Genomic DNA, 19,158 nt, shown 5'->3' with positions numbered 1-19,158 from the left:
AGATGTAGGCATATCCTGCAAACCTCTAATGAGGCTTAAGATACAGTACCTACCTAGAGTCAGCAGTTTCTAAAATTAAACAGAAGTTATATTGCATTAGGCAGTTAAACGTATTAGCCATAACATTATGTTTACAGAGTGTATTTTCCAAAGTATAAGTTTAGGATTTGTAGAACTCATTGTTCTACTTCTGGATTTAGATTTTTATTGTTTTTAAATAAATGAAATATCGTATAGGCCTATGACAAAACAATCAATGAACAATGGATTTATGATACAACCCTTTAATGAATGATGTGTCTCGTTTGCTTTTTACCGATGTCAGCACACTTTCCCTGTCCTTGAGCGCAAAACAACGCAGGTTGTTGTTGGTGTCGTGTTGTCAATAGATCTCCCGCCAACCACCTCGGTGTCACAATGAGTTGATCCTCATAATGTGTCACTCTTTATAAAAACCTGTATACATGTTTATTTATTACTTACGAATTTGGCGTTAAACTTATAACATGTGTTTCTGCACATAAACAAAAATTCTTACTATTTGATAAACTGTTGTTTGAAGCTGATGCTCTATTGCCCAACCCTATTGTACCAGCGTAAAAGACACTTGCAGATGGTTGTATGTTTTTTTTATTTTACTTTCCCTTTAACCATAGATAAAACTTTAACTATCTGAAATGTGTGAGATATAAAATATAATGACCATGCACATTGCGCTTCCACAGTGAGCCATGTTCAATAGTACAACAGAAAATTAATCTAGTTCTTACAGGTTGTAGGTAAAGTTTTTTTTTTGTTGGGAATTTTGATGGGCTTCATAATATATTACTACACAACATCTATTATATTTCGTAGACAACAAATTCGACTATTAGCTGAGTAGTGGCGAACTACCGGTTTAAAATCACTTGGGGCGTTTTTTCCCATAAGAATAACATGGTGATCATTTTTTGGCCACCAATTCCAAAAATCCTGATCTTTCCCTAAACATCCCTATATAATTGTCAAACCTTATTTATTACTTATTCCCCATAAATATATTCGATATCAAGCTAAAAAAGCTATTTCTTATATTTATTGACCCTTACAGGTGTAAATGTAAAGTAGTGGTAATAAAGCGGTATGAAGCCACTTTAGGCCCGTTTTCCCCATAAGAATAACATGGTGAGCTTTTTTGACCACTTTTTAAAAAAATCCAGCTCTCGGCCTATACAAGCCTATATTAATGTTCAATACCATTGTACAAATCCATTACTATTTCAAATCCACACCCATTCACATGTATATTCTCAAAATCGAGTGAGGTTTGTACGCGAACTCGGGTGAGCTCCGGACCCATGGTCGGGCTCCCGGTCCTGGCCTATAGTCAGGCTCCCACTTCTCGTCTCAAGTGGCGGGGCTGTGAAATGGTATCTTTTACGGAAATCCATGAATTCTGGCTACTTGGGAATCTAAGCCATTTGACGTACAATAAGTCACCCTTTCTCCTAATTACCTCTTCTCTACCAAATACATGTCTTTATACTTGGTCTTTAACAACTCCTCTGCATAGAATCCTCCCCTGATTATATTACCATTTTTATCTTTCAAGATATAAGTCACAGGCTTTGTATTCTTAACTTCTGCTATCCATTGTCAGATTTCATTCATTTTTTATAACATCACTCTTTCCTTTAACTCTAAATATATCACCATTAGCCCCAATCAATAGATTATCTTCCATTCTTTTAAATACATAGTTTTCTGGTATATATGGTCTATTATCTATATACTTAAATCCACTCAAAGATTAAAATTCCAATAGCCTGCTTCGATTTTTGGAACTTGTGAAACATTCACAGCATCTTTACTATCTGTACCTTCCATCAAATCGCTAAGTTTCTGTTTCTTAGCATTCCAAACACCATTCTCTGATTCTAAAAATTCATAATTATCATCGTTTTGTATAAATTTACCATCTTTTCGTATTAAAGTCTGTTGTAAAGTGGGCACATCATTTAAACTTTCACCCTTTTCCACATTAGTAATTTTCTGTTTCTTAGCATTCCAAACACCATTCTCTGACACTAAAAATTCATAATTATTATTATCTTGTACAAAATGTCTTTTTATTTATCTTTTTATTTATAATTGACATTTTCAATTTCAATTTTGAAGTTGCAAAAATACTAATTATTAAATTTAAATAAACATTTTTTGTTATTTCACTCTTCTTCATATTAAATCACAAATCCTTCCATCTTCAGTTTCTTCACTCACAATAAATCATTAGCAAAACTAAGTCAGCTGTTATAAACTTTATAAATATTGCTGTGCCTTATCAATACAGTTTTTTGAAATATTAAAGAAACTATATCTATAGGTACTATAAAAAAAATGTAAACAAATAATTTAGCATTAAAGACAGCAGACAAAACTAATATGATTATCAAAGCATCAAGGACTAAAAAATGTAAATAGCAAATACAGTACCGGTATATGTTTCATTGCATCTCTGATTCTACTCTACAAAAATATCAACAAACAACTTAATATACAAACCAGTTCTTTTAATCAGTTCCATCGCCCATTGCCTTTAAATTTTCACACTTACCATTAAGTAAACACAGTAACAGATATTTCATTGATTTTAGAAACAAAAGAACACTGTGTACTGCTTAGTTTTATGATATTTTCCTCGGTTTAATTTAATCAATGGTGTGGCAAAACACAAATAATAAATGTATCAAATAAAGTTAATGTGAACTGAAAGCTATGTTAAGATAAAATAAGAGTATGTATTATTACAATTTGATAATTAAATATAGTTACACATATACAACAAATTTTAGAAAACAAAAATCAACAACGTACAATTTAGTTATTGATGATATTCTTTAGTTTAATTTAAGCATAGGTTTAGCAAAACACAATCACTCAATTTACCTAAATATACATATAAAAAACAATGTGATTTGCAAGTTATGTTAAGTTAATCGAACACATGTTAAGCAGTTCGAATTTTTAAGTAGCCTCCAAATTCATACAAAACATCTATACATTGTAATTTTCATACTGTTTCCATGAAAACATCGTGTGTTGGAACTGTGACAGTAGTGGACACATGTTTCGAGAATGCCCTAAGCCTCGTAAAATCAGATGCTTCCATTGCAAGCGAGAGGGACAGTTAACCACCACCTGCCCTTGCCGTTCGGGAAACGCCACCATGGCTCTGGGGGAGAGAAGTCGTCAGAGCCAGTGAAGAAAGAATCTTCTCAAGGTTGGTTAGAATGGTTGGACATTATCGCCAACTTCCACTTGAACTTCGTACAGACCAAGAAAACCCTTGATCAAAGAATTTATGTTGATGTAAATATCTATGGCCAACAGTTTTCTGCGCTACTTGACACCGGCGCCATGCTAACCTTTATTTCCGATACTGTCGCTACATATCTGAAAGAAATTGGAATCCAACCATATGCTTCACAAGTATTCGTACATTTGGCTGACCCGTTATTAGAAGAATTAAGAGAGTTCATAGACTCCGGGGAAACGGTAGTCAGTCCATTCCCACATTCCCCTAAGCAAAATACCGTCATTGATAGTCTGGCGAAAATGAAGTTGAGCCCTGTGAAGAAAGAAGATACAGAAGTACCTCAGTCATTTGGGAGCACTTTGGTCACCAACGAAAAACCGATGGAAGTCGAAGCCACGACCAAACACTCTGCGACTACACCAGTGGAAGATCCCCAACTCACGCTACAACGACCGGCACACAAAAGAAGAGGAGCAAACACGAAGAGAAAAAGAGTCTTTCTTCCGGACGGGACCTATGTCAGACTAAACAAAAGAAAAATTGAAAATTTCGATTCCTACTATCCTGGCCTGGACATTGCCACTCTGGCGAAGATGAGGAAAAATGAATAGAAGTAACTATGGTAGATTTAAGTTTGTTTTTATATTTTTCTGTGATAGATTCGTGATATTTTATTTTATATTTCTCTGTAAAAAAAAAAAAGTTTGAATATTCATGTGTTGATTTAGAAAAATGAGTTTTGTTACCATTGTTAACAAGAGGTTTTGAAAAAAAAAAGAAAAAGACTGATTTTTATTTAGAATAGTTAAGTACAAAAGAAGTTTTTAGTTTAATTTTGAAACAGTATTATTTTGTTTTGTTGGAAAATAAATTTTATGTTGTTTTCATATTGTTAAATAAAGTAAACCTTGTGTTCGTTGACAAAAATCCGCTTTTTTTTCTTTTTCCCTTTTCTTTTTTTTTTCTCCCGAAGAAAGAGGGGGACTGTAACGTGCCCGAATTACAAATGTCTGTTTTCCCCATTTTGTTATATTAAATTGTCCCTCAGTCCCCTTGACTCCCTCAGTCCCCTTGTCGCCTTCCGCTTCCTTACGTCACCTTCCGCTATTCCCCGTCGTCTTCCAGACCCTTACCCGACCTTCCCCTTACCTTGCGTCGCCTTCCACTATCCCACGTCGTCTTCCAGACCCTTACCCGACCTTCCCCTAACCTTACGTCTCCTTCCGCAGCCTCACGTCACCTTCCCAGACCCAGCGTCTCCTTCCGCTACATCCTCCGACCTTCCCCTTACCACACGTCTCCTTCCAACACGCCACGTCTCCTTCCGCAGCCTCACGTCGCCTTCCCCGACCCAGCGTCTCCTTCCGCTACATCCTCCGACCTTCCCCTTACCACACGTCTCCTTCCAACACGCCACGTCTCCTTCCGCAGCCTCACGTCGCCTTCCCCGACCCAGCGTCTCCTTCCGCTACATCCTCCGACCTTCCCCTTACCCCACGTCTCCTTCCAACACGCCACGTCTCCTTCCGCAGCCTCACGTCGCCTTCCCCGACCCAGCGTCTCCTTCCGCTACATCCTCCGACCTTCCCCTTACCACACGTCTCCTTCCAACACGCCACGTCTCCTTCCGCAGCCTCACGTCGCCTTCCCCGACCCAGCGTCTCCTTCCGCTACATCCCTCGACCTCCCCCGACCCACACGTCTCCTTCTCCAATCCTACGTCACCTTCTATCGCCCTGCGTCGCCCCCTGATACCACCGATACTATTCAGCAGTTTCCATTCCTGTTCAATCCTGTTCAGCCAAACATAACCTCAAAATGTTCCCAAAAATCAATTTCCAATGCAAATAGATTGTCCGATCCTCACCCCTAAAAGTCCAAGACATGACTAACCATTTCAGGACTACTGCGCATGCGCGGACTACCCCCACCAGGCTGACCAGGTTTTCGCATAAAAGGAGGGCTGCTCGGGACATCATTCTCATTCGCTCCCGGGCAGCTGACCAGTACACTTCGATTGTAAGGTAAGCACACGACCCGCTCCTGCTAGAGCAATCTTAGCACACGACCCATTCCTGCTAGAGCAATCTTAGCACACAACCCGATCCTGCTAGAGCAATCTTAGCACACGACCCGTTCCTGCTAGAGCAATCTTAGCACACGACCTGTTCCTGCTAGAGCAATCTTAGCACACGACCCGTTCCTGCTAGAGCAATCTTAGCACACGACCTGATCCTGCTAGAGCAATCTTAGCACACGACCCGTTCCTGCTAGAGCAATCTTAGCACACGACCCGCTCCTGCTAGAGCAATCTTAGCACACGACCTGTTCCTGCTAGAGCAATCTTAGCACACGACCCGTTCCTGCTAGAGCAATCTTAGCACACGACCCGTTCCTGCTAGAGCAATCTTAGCACACGACCCGTTCCCGCTAGAGCAATCTTAGCACACGACCCTTTCCTGCTAGAGCAATCTTAGCACACGACCCGTTCCTGCTAGAGAAATCTTAGCACTTAACCCGCTCCTGCTAGAGTAATCTTAGCATAATCATAGATCCTGTTAGTTGGAAGTTTAGCACTAATTCAGACATCCTACCAGTTCCCTATCCACAACCTTTCCTTTGTGGCTGTGATGACATAGGCTGTTTGAAAATTGGTGTGCCACGAATCTGAGCCATTCCTTTGCTTCCCGTTGTTTCGACCCCTGGAACAGATACCCAGCAAGCACTGAGCTATCCCAGACCTCACTTGAGAGAGAGAACGTCACAAATTTTGGCGCCCGAACAGGGACTGATACAGCATCAGCATCGACTTCCTCGTAACATCGAACGAAGATGATCGAAGAAAACCAAGCGACCACAGGTGAATTTCTGCCTCAAAAGGATTTTCCGCCATTGCCTGCACCACATGTTACGACAGTTACGACTACTACTACAACCACCACAACCACTTCGGCACTTCTTAATCTACCCATCATGTCATCTAGCACCACGACCTTCCAGCAGAAGGCACCACATCAGGATGAACGTGTTGGTTGGATCTACACACTTAACAAAATACAACTACAAGATGAGTGCCTGCTTAGAGGTATAGACAACTCAGGAAACGTAAAAGAACTGAGAAAAAGGCTTGTTGACAACTTAAGAAACCCCGTTGATACTCCTGAGGAAGACTGGGAAAACTATAAAGACATCGAAGCAACCGCTTCAGGGCCTTCCTATAGCACGAACCTTCTTGGAACTATTCCCAAAGTTCCATCCCAATCTCGCATATCCTCAAACAGAGATGATGACTATAGGATACTAGTAGACAACCTGAAAGAGATTGTTGGATTATCTCCCCAGGGTAGTAATAATACCCTCAGACACAAACTAATTGAACTCATGAGAGCCGATATGAGTAAAACTGAATTGATCCCTCCTCCCTCGAAGGGAATCGACAAACATCCGATGCAAGATTATGGCCAAAGTCACCAATCTATTATTTCCTCCCAACCAAAACTTCGAGACTACGAACCTACAGGAGGCCGACATCTCGAACGTCACCATGACCTGTACCAACGAAGAGAAGTCCCCGCTGAACGGAATTCTCCACCCGATTATCACCTACGTCAACAGGGTCAAAGCAACGAAGTTGATTTAAGTACACCAGGAATCTGCAATCTAGTCCGCAAATGGAATTTAAAGTTCGATGGAAGAAATGATTCTGTGTCATTCTTGGAAAGATTGAATGAACTCATCGAGTCCTATGATATTCCCCCCAATCGTATTCTACGCTCATTGCCCGAAATTTTTAAAGGCCAAGCTTTGTTATGGTGGAGGAACAATAGGGATTTGTGGAGAACTTTTGAAGATTTTTGCCAGGATTTTGAACAGCAGTTTCTACCACTTGGGTACTACCGCAACCTTGACAAGGAAATCCAAGAAAGAACCCAAGGCGAACGAGAGACCTGTCGAGAATTTGTAGTTGCTATCTCTACGCTAATCCGACGAAGAGGAGGATTCAACAACGCAACTCGCCTGGACCGAATTTATAACAACCTGAAGCCCAACTACAAACTATACATTCGAAGACACGAAATTGCTGGTCTCTCGGACCTATTGAGAAAAGCTGAAGAATACGAGTCAGTTCTAAGAGACAAAACGACCTATCGCCCACCCCCGTCCCCAGCCCAGGCTCTGAATCCAGAAACAGCTTACCAATCCAGAGAAAGACGTAAAGTTGATTGGAATGATCGTGTATATCTTGAAGAATTGTCTCCTAAGTGGTCTAAGCCTGAGAACCTGCCATCTTTTCATCGAAAAGAAATCCGTCCGAATCCAAGAGACCCAGTAAGAAACTTCACCAACAGAGCTACACCTGTCCCCCAAGATAATCAGCTTGCTCCCAATGAACGCAGCTACGTTAGACCACCGAACCAACACCAGATTGGAGCTATTAATAGACCACAAAATGCATTCGTGTGTTGGAACTGTGACAGTAGTGGACACATGTTTCGAGAATGCCCTAAGCCTCGTAAAATCAGATGCTTCCATTGCAAGCGAGAGGGACAGTTAACCACCACCTGCCCTTGCCGTTCGGGAAACGCCACCATGGCTCTGGGGGAGAGAAGTCGTCAGAGCCAGTGAAGAAAGAATCTTCTCAAGGTTGGTTAGAATGGTTGGACATTATCGCCAACTTCCACTTGAACTTCGTACAGACCAAGAAAACCCTTGATCAAAGAATTTATGTTGATGTAAATATCTATGGCCAACAGTTTTCTGCGCTACTTGACACCGGCGCCATGCTAACCTTTATTTCCGATACTGTCGCTACATATCTGAAAGAAATTGGAATCCAACCATATGCTTCACAAGTATTCGTACATTTGGCTGACCCGTTATTAGAAGAATTAAGAGAGTTCATAGACTCCGGGGAAACGGTAGTCAGTCCATTCCCACATTCCCCTAAGCAAAATACCGTCATTGATAGTCTGGCGAAAATGAAGTTGAGCCCTGTGAAGAAAGAAGATACAGAAGTACCTCAGTCATTTGGGAGCACTTTGGTCACCAACGAAAAACCGATGGAAGTCGAAGCCACGACCAAACACTCTGCGACTACACCAGTGGAAGATCCCCAACTCACGCTACAACGACCGGCACACAAAAGAAGAGGAGCAAACACGAAGAGAAAAAGAGTCTTTCTTCCGGACGGGACCTATGTCAGACTAAACAAAAGAAAAATTGAAAATTTCGATTCCTACTATCCTGGCCTGGACATTGCCACTCTGGCGAAGATGAGGAAAAATGAATAGAAGTAACTATGGTAGATTTAAGTTTGTTTTTATATTTTTCTGTGATAGATTCGTGATATTTTATTTTATATTTCTCTGTAAAAAAAAAAAAGTTTGAATATTCATGTGTTGATTTAGAAAAATGAGTTTTGTTACCATTGTTAACAAGAGGTTTTGAAAAAAAAAAGAAAAAGACTGATTTTTATTTAGAATAGTTAAGTACAAAAGAAGTTTTTAGTTTAATTTTGAAACAGTATTATTTTGTTTTGTTGGAAAATAAATTTTATGTTGTTTTCATATTGTTAAATAAAGTAAACCTTGTGTTCGTTGACAAAAATCCGCTTTTTTTTCTTTTTCCCTTTTCTTTTTTTTTTCTCCCGAAGAAAGAGGGGGACTGTAACGTGCCCGAATTACAAATGTCTGTTTTCCCCATTTTGTTATATTAAATTGTCCCTCAGTCCCCTTGACTCCCTCAGTCCCCTTGTCGCCTTCCGCTTCCTTACGTCACCTTCCGCTATTCCCCGTCGTCTTCCAGACCCTTACCCGACCTTCCCCTTACCTTGCGTCGCCTTCCACTATCCCACGTCGTCTTCCAGACCCTTACCCGACCTTCCCCTAACCTTACGTCTCCTTCCGCAGCCTCACGTCACCTTCCCAGACCCAGCGTCTCCTTCCGCTACATCCTCCGACCTTCCCCTTACCACACGTCTCCTTCCAACACGCCACGTCTCCTTCCGCAGCCTCACGTCGCCTTCCCCGACCCAGCGTCTCCTTCCGCTACATCCTCCGACCTTCCCCTTACCACACGTCTCCTTCCAACACGCCACGTCTCCTTCCGCAGCCTCACGTCGCCTTCCCCGACCCAGCGTCTCCTTCCGCTACATCCTCCGACCTTCCCCTTACCCCACGTCTCCTTCCAACACGCCACGTCTCCTTCCGCAGCCTCACGTCGCCTTCCCCGACCCAGCGTCTCCTTCCGCTACATCCTCCGACCTTCCCCTTACCACACGTCTCCTTCCAACACGCCACGTCTCCTTCCGCAGCCTCACGTCGCCTTCCCCGACCCAGCGTCTCCTTCCGCTACATCCCTCGACCTCCCCCGACCCACACGTCTCCTTCTCCAATCCTACGTCACCTTCTATCGCCCTGCGTCGCCCCCTGATACCACCGATACTATTCAGCAGTTTCCATTCCTGTTCAATCCTGTTCAGCCAAACATAACCTCAAAATGTTCCCAAAAATCAATTTCCAATGCAAATAGATTGTCCGATCCTCACCCCTAAAAGTCCAAGACATGACTAACCATTTCAGGACTACTGCGCATGCGCGGACTACCCCCACCAGGCTGACCAGGTTTTCGCATAAAAGGAGGGCTGCTCGGGACATCATTCTCATTCGCTCCCGGGCAGCTGACCAGTACACTTCGATTGTAAGGTAAGCACACGACCCGCTCCTGCTAGAGCAATCTTAGCACACGACCCATTCCTGCTAGAGCAATCTTAGCACACAACCCGATCCTGCTAGAGCAATCTTAGCACACGACCCGTTCCTGCTAGAGCAATCTTAGCACACGACCTGTTCCTGCTAGAGCAATCTTAGCACACGACCCGTTCCTGCTAGAGCAATCTTAGCACACGACCTGATCCTGCTAGAGCAATCTTAGCACACGACCCGTTCCTGCTAGAGCAATCTTAGCACACGACCCGCTCCTGCTAGAGCAATCTTAGCACACGACCTGTTCCTGCTAGAGCAATCTTAGCACACGACCCGTTCCTGCTAGAGCAATCTTAGCACACGACCCGTTCCTGCTAGAGCAATCTTAGCACACGACCCGTTCCCGCTAGAGCAATCTTAGCACACGACCCTTTCCTGCTAGAGCAATCTTAGCACACGACCCGTTCCTGCTAGAGAAATCTTAGCACTTAACCCGCTCCTGCTAGAGTAATCTTAGCATAATCATAGATCCTGTTAGTTGGAAGTTTAGCACTAATTCAGACATCCTACCAGTTCCCTATCCACAACCTTTCCTTTGTGGCTGTGATGACATAGGCTGTTTGAAAATTGGTGTGCCACGAATCTGAGCCATTCCTTTGCTTCCCGTTGTTTCGACCCCTGGAACAGATACCCAGCAAGCACTGAGCTATCCCAGACCTCACTTGAGAGAGAGAACGTCACATTATATTTTCTTATTTTCTTGTAAAATCTAAAGCCTTTTTGAACTGTATTTCATGAGTGGTTTCGATTTAGTGTCGTGATGGTAAAATAGGTATTTAATTTCACATAACTTGCACTTCACATTACCGTAGCTTTTTTCATATTTATTTAAAGAAAATGTGTTGTTGTGTTTTTCTACAACACTGCTTTAATTTTACTATGAAGAATATCACAAAACTAAGCTGTAGGCTACGCAATTCACTTTTGCTTCTAAAATCTATTAAATATTTGTAAGTATATTCCTTTACTCTAATGTTGGCGTGTAGATTAATGAAAACACACTGAGTTAAGGATCTGACTAGCTTCTGCCTTATTCTACCCTACCCCATTTTACAACTAAAAATCGCAATATTTCAGCCATTTCTTATTCGATCTTCTTGAACTTGGTATCGTTTTATAGGGAATAAAAATGCTAAATAAAAGTGTTCTAGAAATGTTTTCATAAGTTAGCCTAATTGAGTAATTTAAGTTTAAAAAATTAAAATGTCCGCCATTTTGAAATTTTAAGTTGAATCGAGATGATTTTTTTACTGACATGAAGCTCTTCTACCTTAACCTATATAGGTACTAAGTTTTATAAAGATTAGTTGAAAATCCAAAAATAAAAATGTTTATGTATAAAATACAAAATGGCGGATATCTTGTTAACGAAGCGATTTTGGAAAAAAATGTTAGTCTTGATTTTCTCTTAATTTTGACCCATAGAACCATTTCCCGGAGTTTTGCTGTTTACGTACGGGACACCCTGTATATTGTTTTTTGCTTTAATACACTACAGTATGTTGTGCAATTCTTTTTTACCTGTCATCTTTTAGTATGTGAGTTGTTTCAACTAAGTAAAATTTTAAGTACGCGTAGGCCTAATATTTGAAAATTAAATTGTATGTTACAGTATTTTCATACAAGCATCAGCGTCTCATATAATATTTACTAGGAAGCCTCATAATTAACCTAGCTTGAAAGAAAGATATTTTTTTTCAAACTAAGAGGTCCAATGAAATTAAACTTCAATATTTTATCTTCAGTGTCCTCTCTGTTGCAAAGCACGGGTACAGCAGCTAGTTTATAATATTAGTAACATATAGATCATTATTTAATAACAAAAATAGCTGAATATCATTTGGTTTTGTTGATTTGGAATAAACTAGTTAATCTCTTAACGACAACTTCTATAGATAACAGATGTATGGTTGCTCCTTATTCAGTAAACTGACGATTGGCGTACAAACAATAACCCATTGTTTTGCAACGTTGAGTCAGAGTCGTAATGGTAGATACAAGAAATTGATTTTTTTTTATGTTTGGAGGGTTAAAGATGAAAACCAATTTTAATCCCATAAATTTCCCAAAAACCCTGTTCCCATAGTCCGATCATTCTGGTTTGTTAACTAGTTTGAATAAACGTCGGTATTATTTTTTTACAATTCAAGTTTTGTACTAAAATTCATCGAAATCGAATTCGGCTCTGGGGACATTAGAACTAATAAAAAGTAAAGAAGACCCGAGTCTAGGTCTACCATGAGACCTACGGTTATAGTTTATTCGCTATATAGGAAATTCGCTAAAAGACGTTCTCAATAATTAATATATTTAATTAATATATCTTGTTAACGAAATTAAATTAACTGGCCCAAACCTTACTTCTTTTAAAACAATTCTTGTTGTAGTATTTGTAGGGTATAAATTATTGATCTATTGTGTTGTAATTAAGTACCGTGAAAGTACAAACATTCTTTTATGCCAAACTTTATGTTATATACCTATATAAATGTTTGTACTTTGTATCGTAATTATTAGGTACCTACCCAAGGCTTTATAAAAGTAATTAGTATCTCCAAACAGTGACGCGGTGTAAAATAGGTAGGTTTACAATAGGTACCTCCACCGGCCGCAGCAAACTTGCAGACTTTAAGCGAATTTTTCTATTTGCTTGGATTTTTACTAAAATATCTCCTTTAAAAGTGTCATATGTGTTCCCTATTTAAATATCATTAGTTTAATGATTATCTACTTAGGTTTGCTGCTACGGGGAAGGTAATAAAGTGTGTTTTAGGTAAATGTTTAATACCCCCGCCGCAGCAAACCTGCATACTACGCGAATTTCAACTTGTCTGATTACATATTTACTAAAATATTTCCATAAATAAGACATACTTATTCCCAATTTAGGTAACATTAGATTAAACGAGTGCTTAGGTTTGCTGCTACGGGGAAGGTAAACAGTTTTTATTTTACCAAACGTCAATAGTAAAGGATGAAATAAATAAATTTGCCAAATTTGATCAAAATATATCCATAAACAAATAAACTACAACAATTTTCATTTTCTCCATAAGAATAACATGGGAATTTTAAAATTGCCCTTTTTTAATTTTCTTACTAACCCTTAGGCATACAACAATGCTTCAATCGACTAAATTATTTATTTTTTAAGCTCTACAAAATGGTTGGAAAAAAATCCTAAATTTTAAGTTTTAGGGTCAAAAATGGGGAAAACCCATTTTTACCCCATAAACCCCCCCCCCTATAAACCCCCGTTCCCATGGTCCGATCATGCTGGTTTGCAAATTCGTTCGAATAAATGTAGGTTTACACGTTTATACCAAATTTAATCAAAATCGGATAGCCTAGTTTTTGTTCGAGTTATCGTGCTAACGGACACATATATCTATACTATTATATAAAAATATAATTGTGTCTGTCTGTATGTGTGTTACTAATAGATGCAAAAACTACTTAACCAACTGGGCTTAAATTTTACAAAAATATAGCTAACATACCAAGGACCATTATAGGACTATTCACATTTCGATACTGACCGTAGGCTTTGCCCCTTTGGCTTTAAAAGTTCTTAGGTGAGGATTTTAAAAGTAAATATTGATTGGTCTCCATGGATGCGATTAGAACACTAAATAATGTTTGTTTACATTTGCTTTGACATTTCAATGTAAACAATAAGAACTGCTAAATTGCATATTTCACAATTTCAGACAGCTGATATATAATATTTTCCATAACTATGAGGTAGGTTTATTTTAATCTAGCGTTTTATCATGGATTATTTATTCCAAAACTGTCAATGATTATAGAAAAAAAAGATTCTATAACCGTTGCTGTAAAAACTCCGGCTCTGCTTTGGATTTTTTAAAGCGTCTCGGTTATGAAAATGATGTTATTGATATGTTTTATGGAAACAGTTTAAAAATTATGTATATATGTTTTGTATGAATTTGGAGGCTACCTTAAGTAAATTCGAACTGTTTAACATGTGTTGGATTAACTTAACATAACTTGCACATCACATTGTTTTTTATATGTATACTTAGGTTTATATTTAGTTATTGTGTTTTGCGTAACTAATGCTTAAAAAACTAAAGAATATCATCAATAACTAAATTGAACGTCATTAATTTTTGCATTCTAAAATCTGTTGTATATGTTTAACTATATTTAATTATCAAATGATAATACAAAATACTCTTACTTTATCATAACATAGCTTTCAGTTCACATTTACTTTATTTGATAAATTTATTATTTGTGTTTTGCCACACCACTGATTAAATTAAACCAAGGAAAATATCATAAAACTAAGCAGTACACAGTGTTCTTTTGTTTCTAAAATCAATGAAATATCTGTTACTATGTTTATTTAATGGTAAGTGTGGAAATTTAAAGGCAATGGACGAAGGAACCGATTAAAAGAACTGGTTTGTATATTAAGTTGTTTCTTGATATTTTTGTAGAGTAGAATCAGAGATGCAATGAAACATATATGTACTGCATTTGCCATTACATGCATTTTTAGTCCTCGACGCTCTGATAATCATATTAGTTTTGTCTGCTGTCTTTAATGCTAAATTATTTTGTTTAGAATTTTTATAGTATAGATATAGTTTCTTTAATATTTCAAAAGACTGTATTGATAAGGCACAACAATATTTTTAATGCTTATAACAGCTGACTTAGTTTTGCTAATGATTTATTGTGAGTGAAGAAACTGAAGATGGAAGGATTTGTTATTTAATATGAAGAAAAGTGAAATTAAAAAAAATCCATTTAAATTTAATAATTAGTATTTTTGCAACTTCAAAATTGAAATTTAAAATGTCAATTATAAATAAAAAGATATGTAACTAAGGGAGATGAAGGTAAATCGTATGTGAAAGTTTTATTCGAAGATTTGGTCAGTTTTTCTCATATCAGCCTACACAAGATTTAAAATTAATCCAAACCAAAATGGTGGTATTCACTACGTACCAGATTTAAAAGTCATAACTTAAACATTTTCTATTAAGGCCATAAAAGTTTAATTTTGTTTCTAAAAGCGTTGGCGGATGTGTAACTATTATATGCAACAGATGTAAAGATTAAAATGTTTCTATTTCGTGTCCTCTTCCCGTTGCAAAGCACGGGTACAACAGCTAGTATACCATATTAGTAGGCCTACCATATTAGTAAGATATAAATATATAAACATATATGAATTTGAATGGATGGTGTTTTTGGCCTATGGGGACATCAAAACAAATAAGTAAATCGGTCCCTGTTCCAGGTCTTACCATGAGACCTACGGTAATAGCTTATTCCCTATATGGGAAATTCGCTACAAAAGATATTAACTGCATGCACGTTTAAAGGTAAGCATGATGTTTTTGGCCTTTGGGGACCTTAAAACGAAAAAGTTAATCTGTCCTGTGTCCAGTGTCCAGTGTCTTATCACGAGTCTTACAGTCCCTAGCTCGTTGGGAAATTAGCAATATTCCCTCTTAGGCCTACCCAGGTCCTGACCTACAATAATACTACAAGACTCACTGCTGATCCAGAGGTAAGTGCTCGAGCTCGGGGACTCTGCACCAGTGGCCCTCGGGTACCAGTGTGATGAAGATCTGGGAGAAGTAAACAAACGACACCATGAACGCGAACGGTATCATCATTAGGAACAAGAGCTTCTGGTACAACCCGAACTCTCCGATGTGGGGGAGGATGTCGTCAAAGTCCATCTCTGGCTTGGTAGGTAGTTTGTCGCTGAGCGGGAGTTGTTGACGCCGCAGAGTGTCTGGTAGGTAGCCCTCGTTGGCCGACATGTCGCTGGTGCGGTAGACGACCGGTAACGCACTGCCGCCGCCGCGGCCGCGACAGTCAAGTAGCGGAGGGGGTGTCGGTGCCCTTCTCGCAACACCTACCACAACACACACTTACGTAATACACCAATATTGCAGGAAGTAATCAAATCTGTTTCGTATTTCTTGACCTTCTGTGTGGATTAATTAGTGAAGCATACAGATAAAAAACAAATAGCTTTACCGGAAAAAATGTAATTAAATAAGACATTATTTCAAAACAATAAATTATTTTAAATGTTTTAAAATATATTACGTTATTTTAAACTGGTGGTGCCTAACGCTCAACTTGTCTTAGATTTAAAGCGCTGATTTGCCGTATGAGTTTTTTTAAGAGGTTTACTTTATGGCTGCAAGCTTTGAACTGAGAACTGTCATTTATTTTTTTACTGTATTTTTAAAATTATTATTGCAAAATGAGATTGTCTTAAATATGACTATTTAAAGAATACTATTAATGAAATGTATCTACTTTACTTTTACCTATGTTTATTTAAACTTACCGTGAGCCCCAGCGAGTTGATGAAAATGTGGGCTAAACTGCCAGACCCGAGAATAAACTGGTACGATCACTTATCGGTAGATGGTAGTAACCAACTGTCGCATACCTTCATTTCATCTTCAAGAAACATCTTGCCTTAACCAATACATGGCGTTTTAAAAGTGTGACGCAGATGAACTAGCAAACTATATTTTATATTTCTTTGCTGCATTCTTCATGTTGAGTCCCAGCAAATAAATTGTAATTTTAACACTTTGCGTACTCCGAATCACTTACATGTTAGTGCACCCTGTCAATAAAAAATGAGCATGTTCATTTTGTTTGTTTGGCTGGAAACATTTATAAATACATACTTGAAAATTCTATATTTGAATCAGCTGGTTAAAGCAAACACAATTCCTCAACGTAAACGTCAGTACGGTTTGAGCCAGATAAGTAGAGAGAAGATATTGTCATGGGTTTTATTTTGTTCAAGAAAACCAAAGATGCACCTTCCAACAAATATATTTGATTCAACAAAATATGTGTTGTACCGTACTTATTAGTATTGTAGCAAAAATAACAATAAATTCGTTGGATTATTTGGGGGGGGGGGGGCATCTCATATGAGAGCTTACAGAGCAGACACGTTACTCTATTTAACTTAGCGCACAGTGCTTCAATGTGGTTACTCCACCCAAGCTCAGAGTCAAGGATGAAACCCAAAAATGTTACTGCCTCTTGCTTATCCACATTCCTACCAAGACTGAACAGGATTTCCTGAATTTTCCCTTGGTTAAGAGTAAGTCTATTACCCGAAAACCAATCAGTGGCAGTATTAAACATTCTGCTCACAGATAGTTTAGCAACTACAGGATCTGAATCACAAGCAAACAAGGCTGTGTCTTCTGCATATAGCAGGACATCATTTGACACATTGTAATAAATGTCATTCATGGCCACAATGAACAGGAAAGGTTTTAGTATCAAGCCCTGAGGGACTCCATGCTTCACTTGAAGCTGACTGGAATTGTCACCAGCCCAGCTTACCACCTGAGACCTATCTTCAATATATGATCGGACCACTCTGAGTGCAAACTCCCCCAGTCCGTGTCTCTCAAGATTTGTTAATAGAATACTATGTCTTGTCCCGCGACGCGTTGTGTGGCGCGCAACGCGACGGTGAAAATGCGCGAGCTGGAGCGTCGGTGCGCGTATAGCTACACTCACGACCTGTCCCACGACGCGTTGTGTGGCGCGCAACGCGACGGTGAAAATGCGCGAGCTGGAGCGTCGGTGCGCGTATAGCTACACTCACGACCTGTCCCACGACGCGTTGTGTGGCGCGCAACGCGACGGTGAAAATGCGCGAGCTGGAGCGTCGGTGCGCTAATAGCTACACTCACGACCTGTCCCACGACGCGTTGTGTGGCGCGCAACGCGACGGTGAAAATGCGCGAGCTGGAGCGTCGGTGCGCTAATAGCTACACTCACGACCTGTCCCACGACGCGTTGTGTGGCGCGCAACGCGACGGTGAAAATGCGCGAGCTGGAGCGTCGGTGCGCTAATAGCTACACTCACGACCTGTCCCACGACGCGTGTCGCGGCGGTCAGGGGGTCACAGTGGATAGTGTACAAGATAGAGACCTCCGTACTACACTGTATTATTGACAGCAAGTACAGTATACCTATGCAAGAGCAAATTGCTGTTTCCTTGAGATTTCTTGTCACTGGGGACAGCTATGTTAGTCTTGTCATTTTTGTTCAGACAAACTGTATCAAGATTCGTCGATGAAGATTGTACTGCGTTAATTGAAGAACATAAAAATGAAATAAAGTTAAATAATGTTCGTATATTATTCGTATATTACGTTGTGTACGTATCTGACAGCCATGTTCAACATCAGCAACCTACGTATCTATATATTGTGACGAGCTGCAGGAATGTAGAGTAGCCTTGATATACACTGATGTCGTCTTAATGTCCCACTGTATCAACTGTTGCTCGTAGTATTTTATGCAAGGGAAGGAGCGTGAGTTGTGTACGTATCTGACAGCCATGTTCAACATCTGCAACCTACGTATCTATATATTGTGACGAGCTGCAGGAATGTAGAGTAGCCTTGATATACACTGATGTCGTCTTAATGTCCCACTGTATCAACTATTGCTCGTAGTATTTTATGCAGAGGAAGGAGCGTGAGTTGTGTACGTATCTGACAGCCATGTTCAACATCAGCAACCTACGTATCTATATATTGTGACGAGCTGCAGGAATGTAGAGTAGCCTTGATATACACTGATGTCGTCTTAATGTTGCACTGTATCAACTATTACTCGTAGTATTTTATGCAGAGGAAGGAGCGTGAGTTGTGTACGTATCAACTGACAGCCATGTTCAACATCAGCAACCTACGTATCTATATATTGTGACGAGCTGCAGGAATGTAGAGTAGCCTTGATATACACTGATGTCGTCTTAATGTCCCACTGTATCAACTGTTGCTTGTAGTATTTTATGCAGAGGAAGGAGCGTGAGTTGTGTACGTATCAACTGACAGCCATGTTCAACATCAGCAACCTACGTATCTATATATTGTGACGAGCTGCAGGAATGTAGAGTAGCCTTGATATACACTGATGTCGTCTTAATGTCACACTATAGCAACTGTTGCTGTCATTATGACCGTTCTTGTGACAGCCTCCATTACTCTTGCAAGTAACTATGTCGTGAAAGTGGTATGTAAGTTTATCGATGTAGTTTGTCCAACCGA

General features: G+C 39.6%; 1 protein-coding gene across 2 annotated transcripts in view; it reads right to left on the bottom strand.

Moving 5' to 3' along the window:
* LOC128983599 (organic cation transporter protein) overlaps positions 1-16,638 on the bottom strand; it is a 97,101-nt gene extending 80,463 nt beyond the window's left edge. The window contains exons 1-2 of one of the 2 annotated variants that reach the window (XM_054402945.1): positions 16,406-16,638; positions 15,595-15,961 (exon numbers count right to left, since the gene is read on the bottom strand). In XM_054402945.1, the coding sequence (XP_054258920.1) occupies positions 15,595-15,866 (272 nt within the window). In that variant the 5' untranslated portion in view covers positions 15,867-15,961; positions 16,406-16,638. The remainder of the gene's footprint in view (positions 1-15,594; positions 15,962-16,405) is intronic. The other variant, XM_054402946.1, reaches the window with a different exon arrangement.
* Between the last annotated feature and the right edge of the window lie 2,520 nt (positions 16,639-19,158).

This window comes from Macrosteles quadrilineatus, unplaced genomic scaffold, assembly GCF_028750875.1.
Source record: "Macrosteles quadrilineatus isolate MER2022 unplaced genomic scaffold, UCM_ALF_1.0 Scaffold_1__1_contigs__length_201487025, whole genome shotgun sequence".
Classification (NCBI taxonomy): domain Eukaryota; kingdom Metazoa; phylum Arthropoda; class Insecta; order Hemiptera; family Cicadellidae; genus Macrosteles; species Macrosteles quadrilineatus.
The sequence above is the reverse complement of the archived record's forward strand: the minus strand, read 5'-3'. Positions and strand labels throughout refer to the sequence as shown.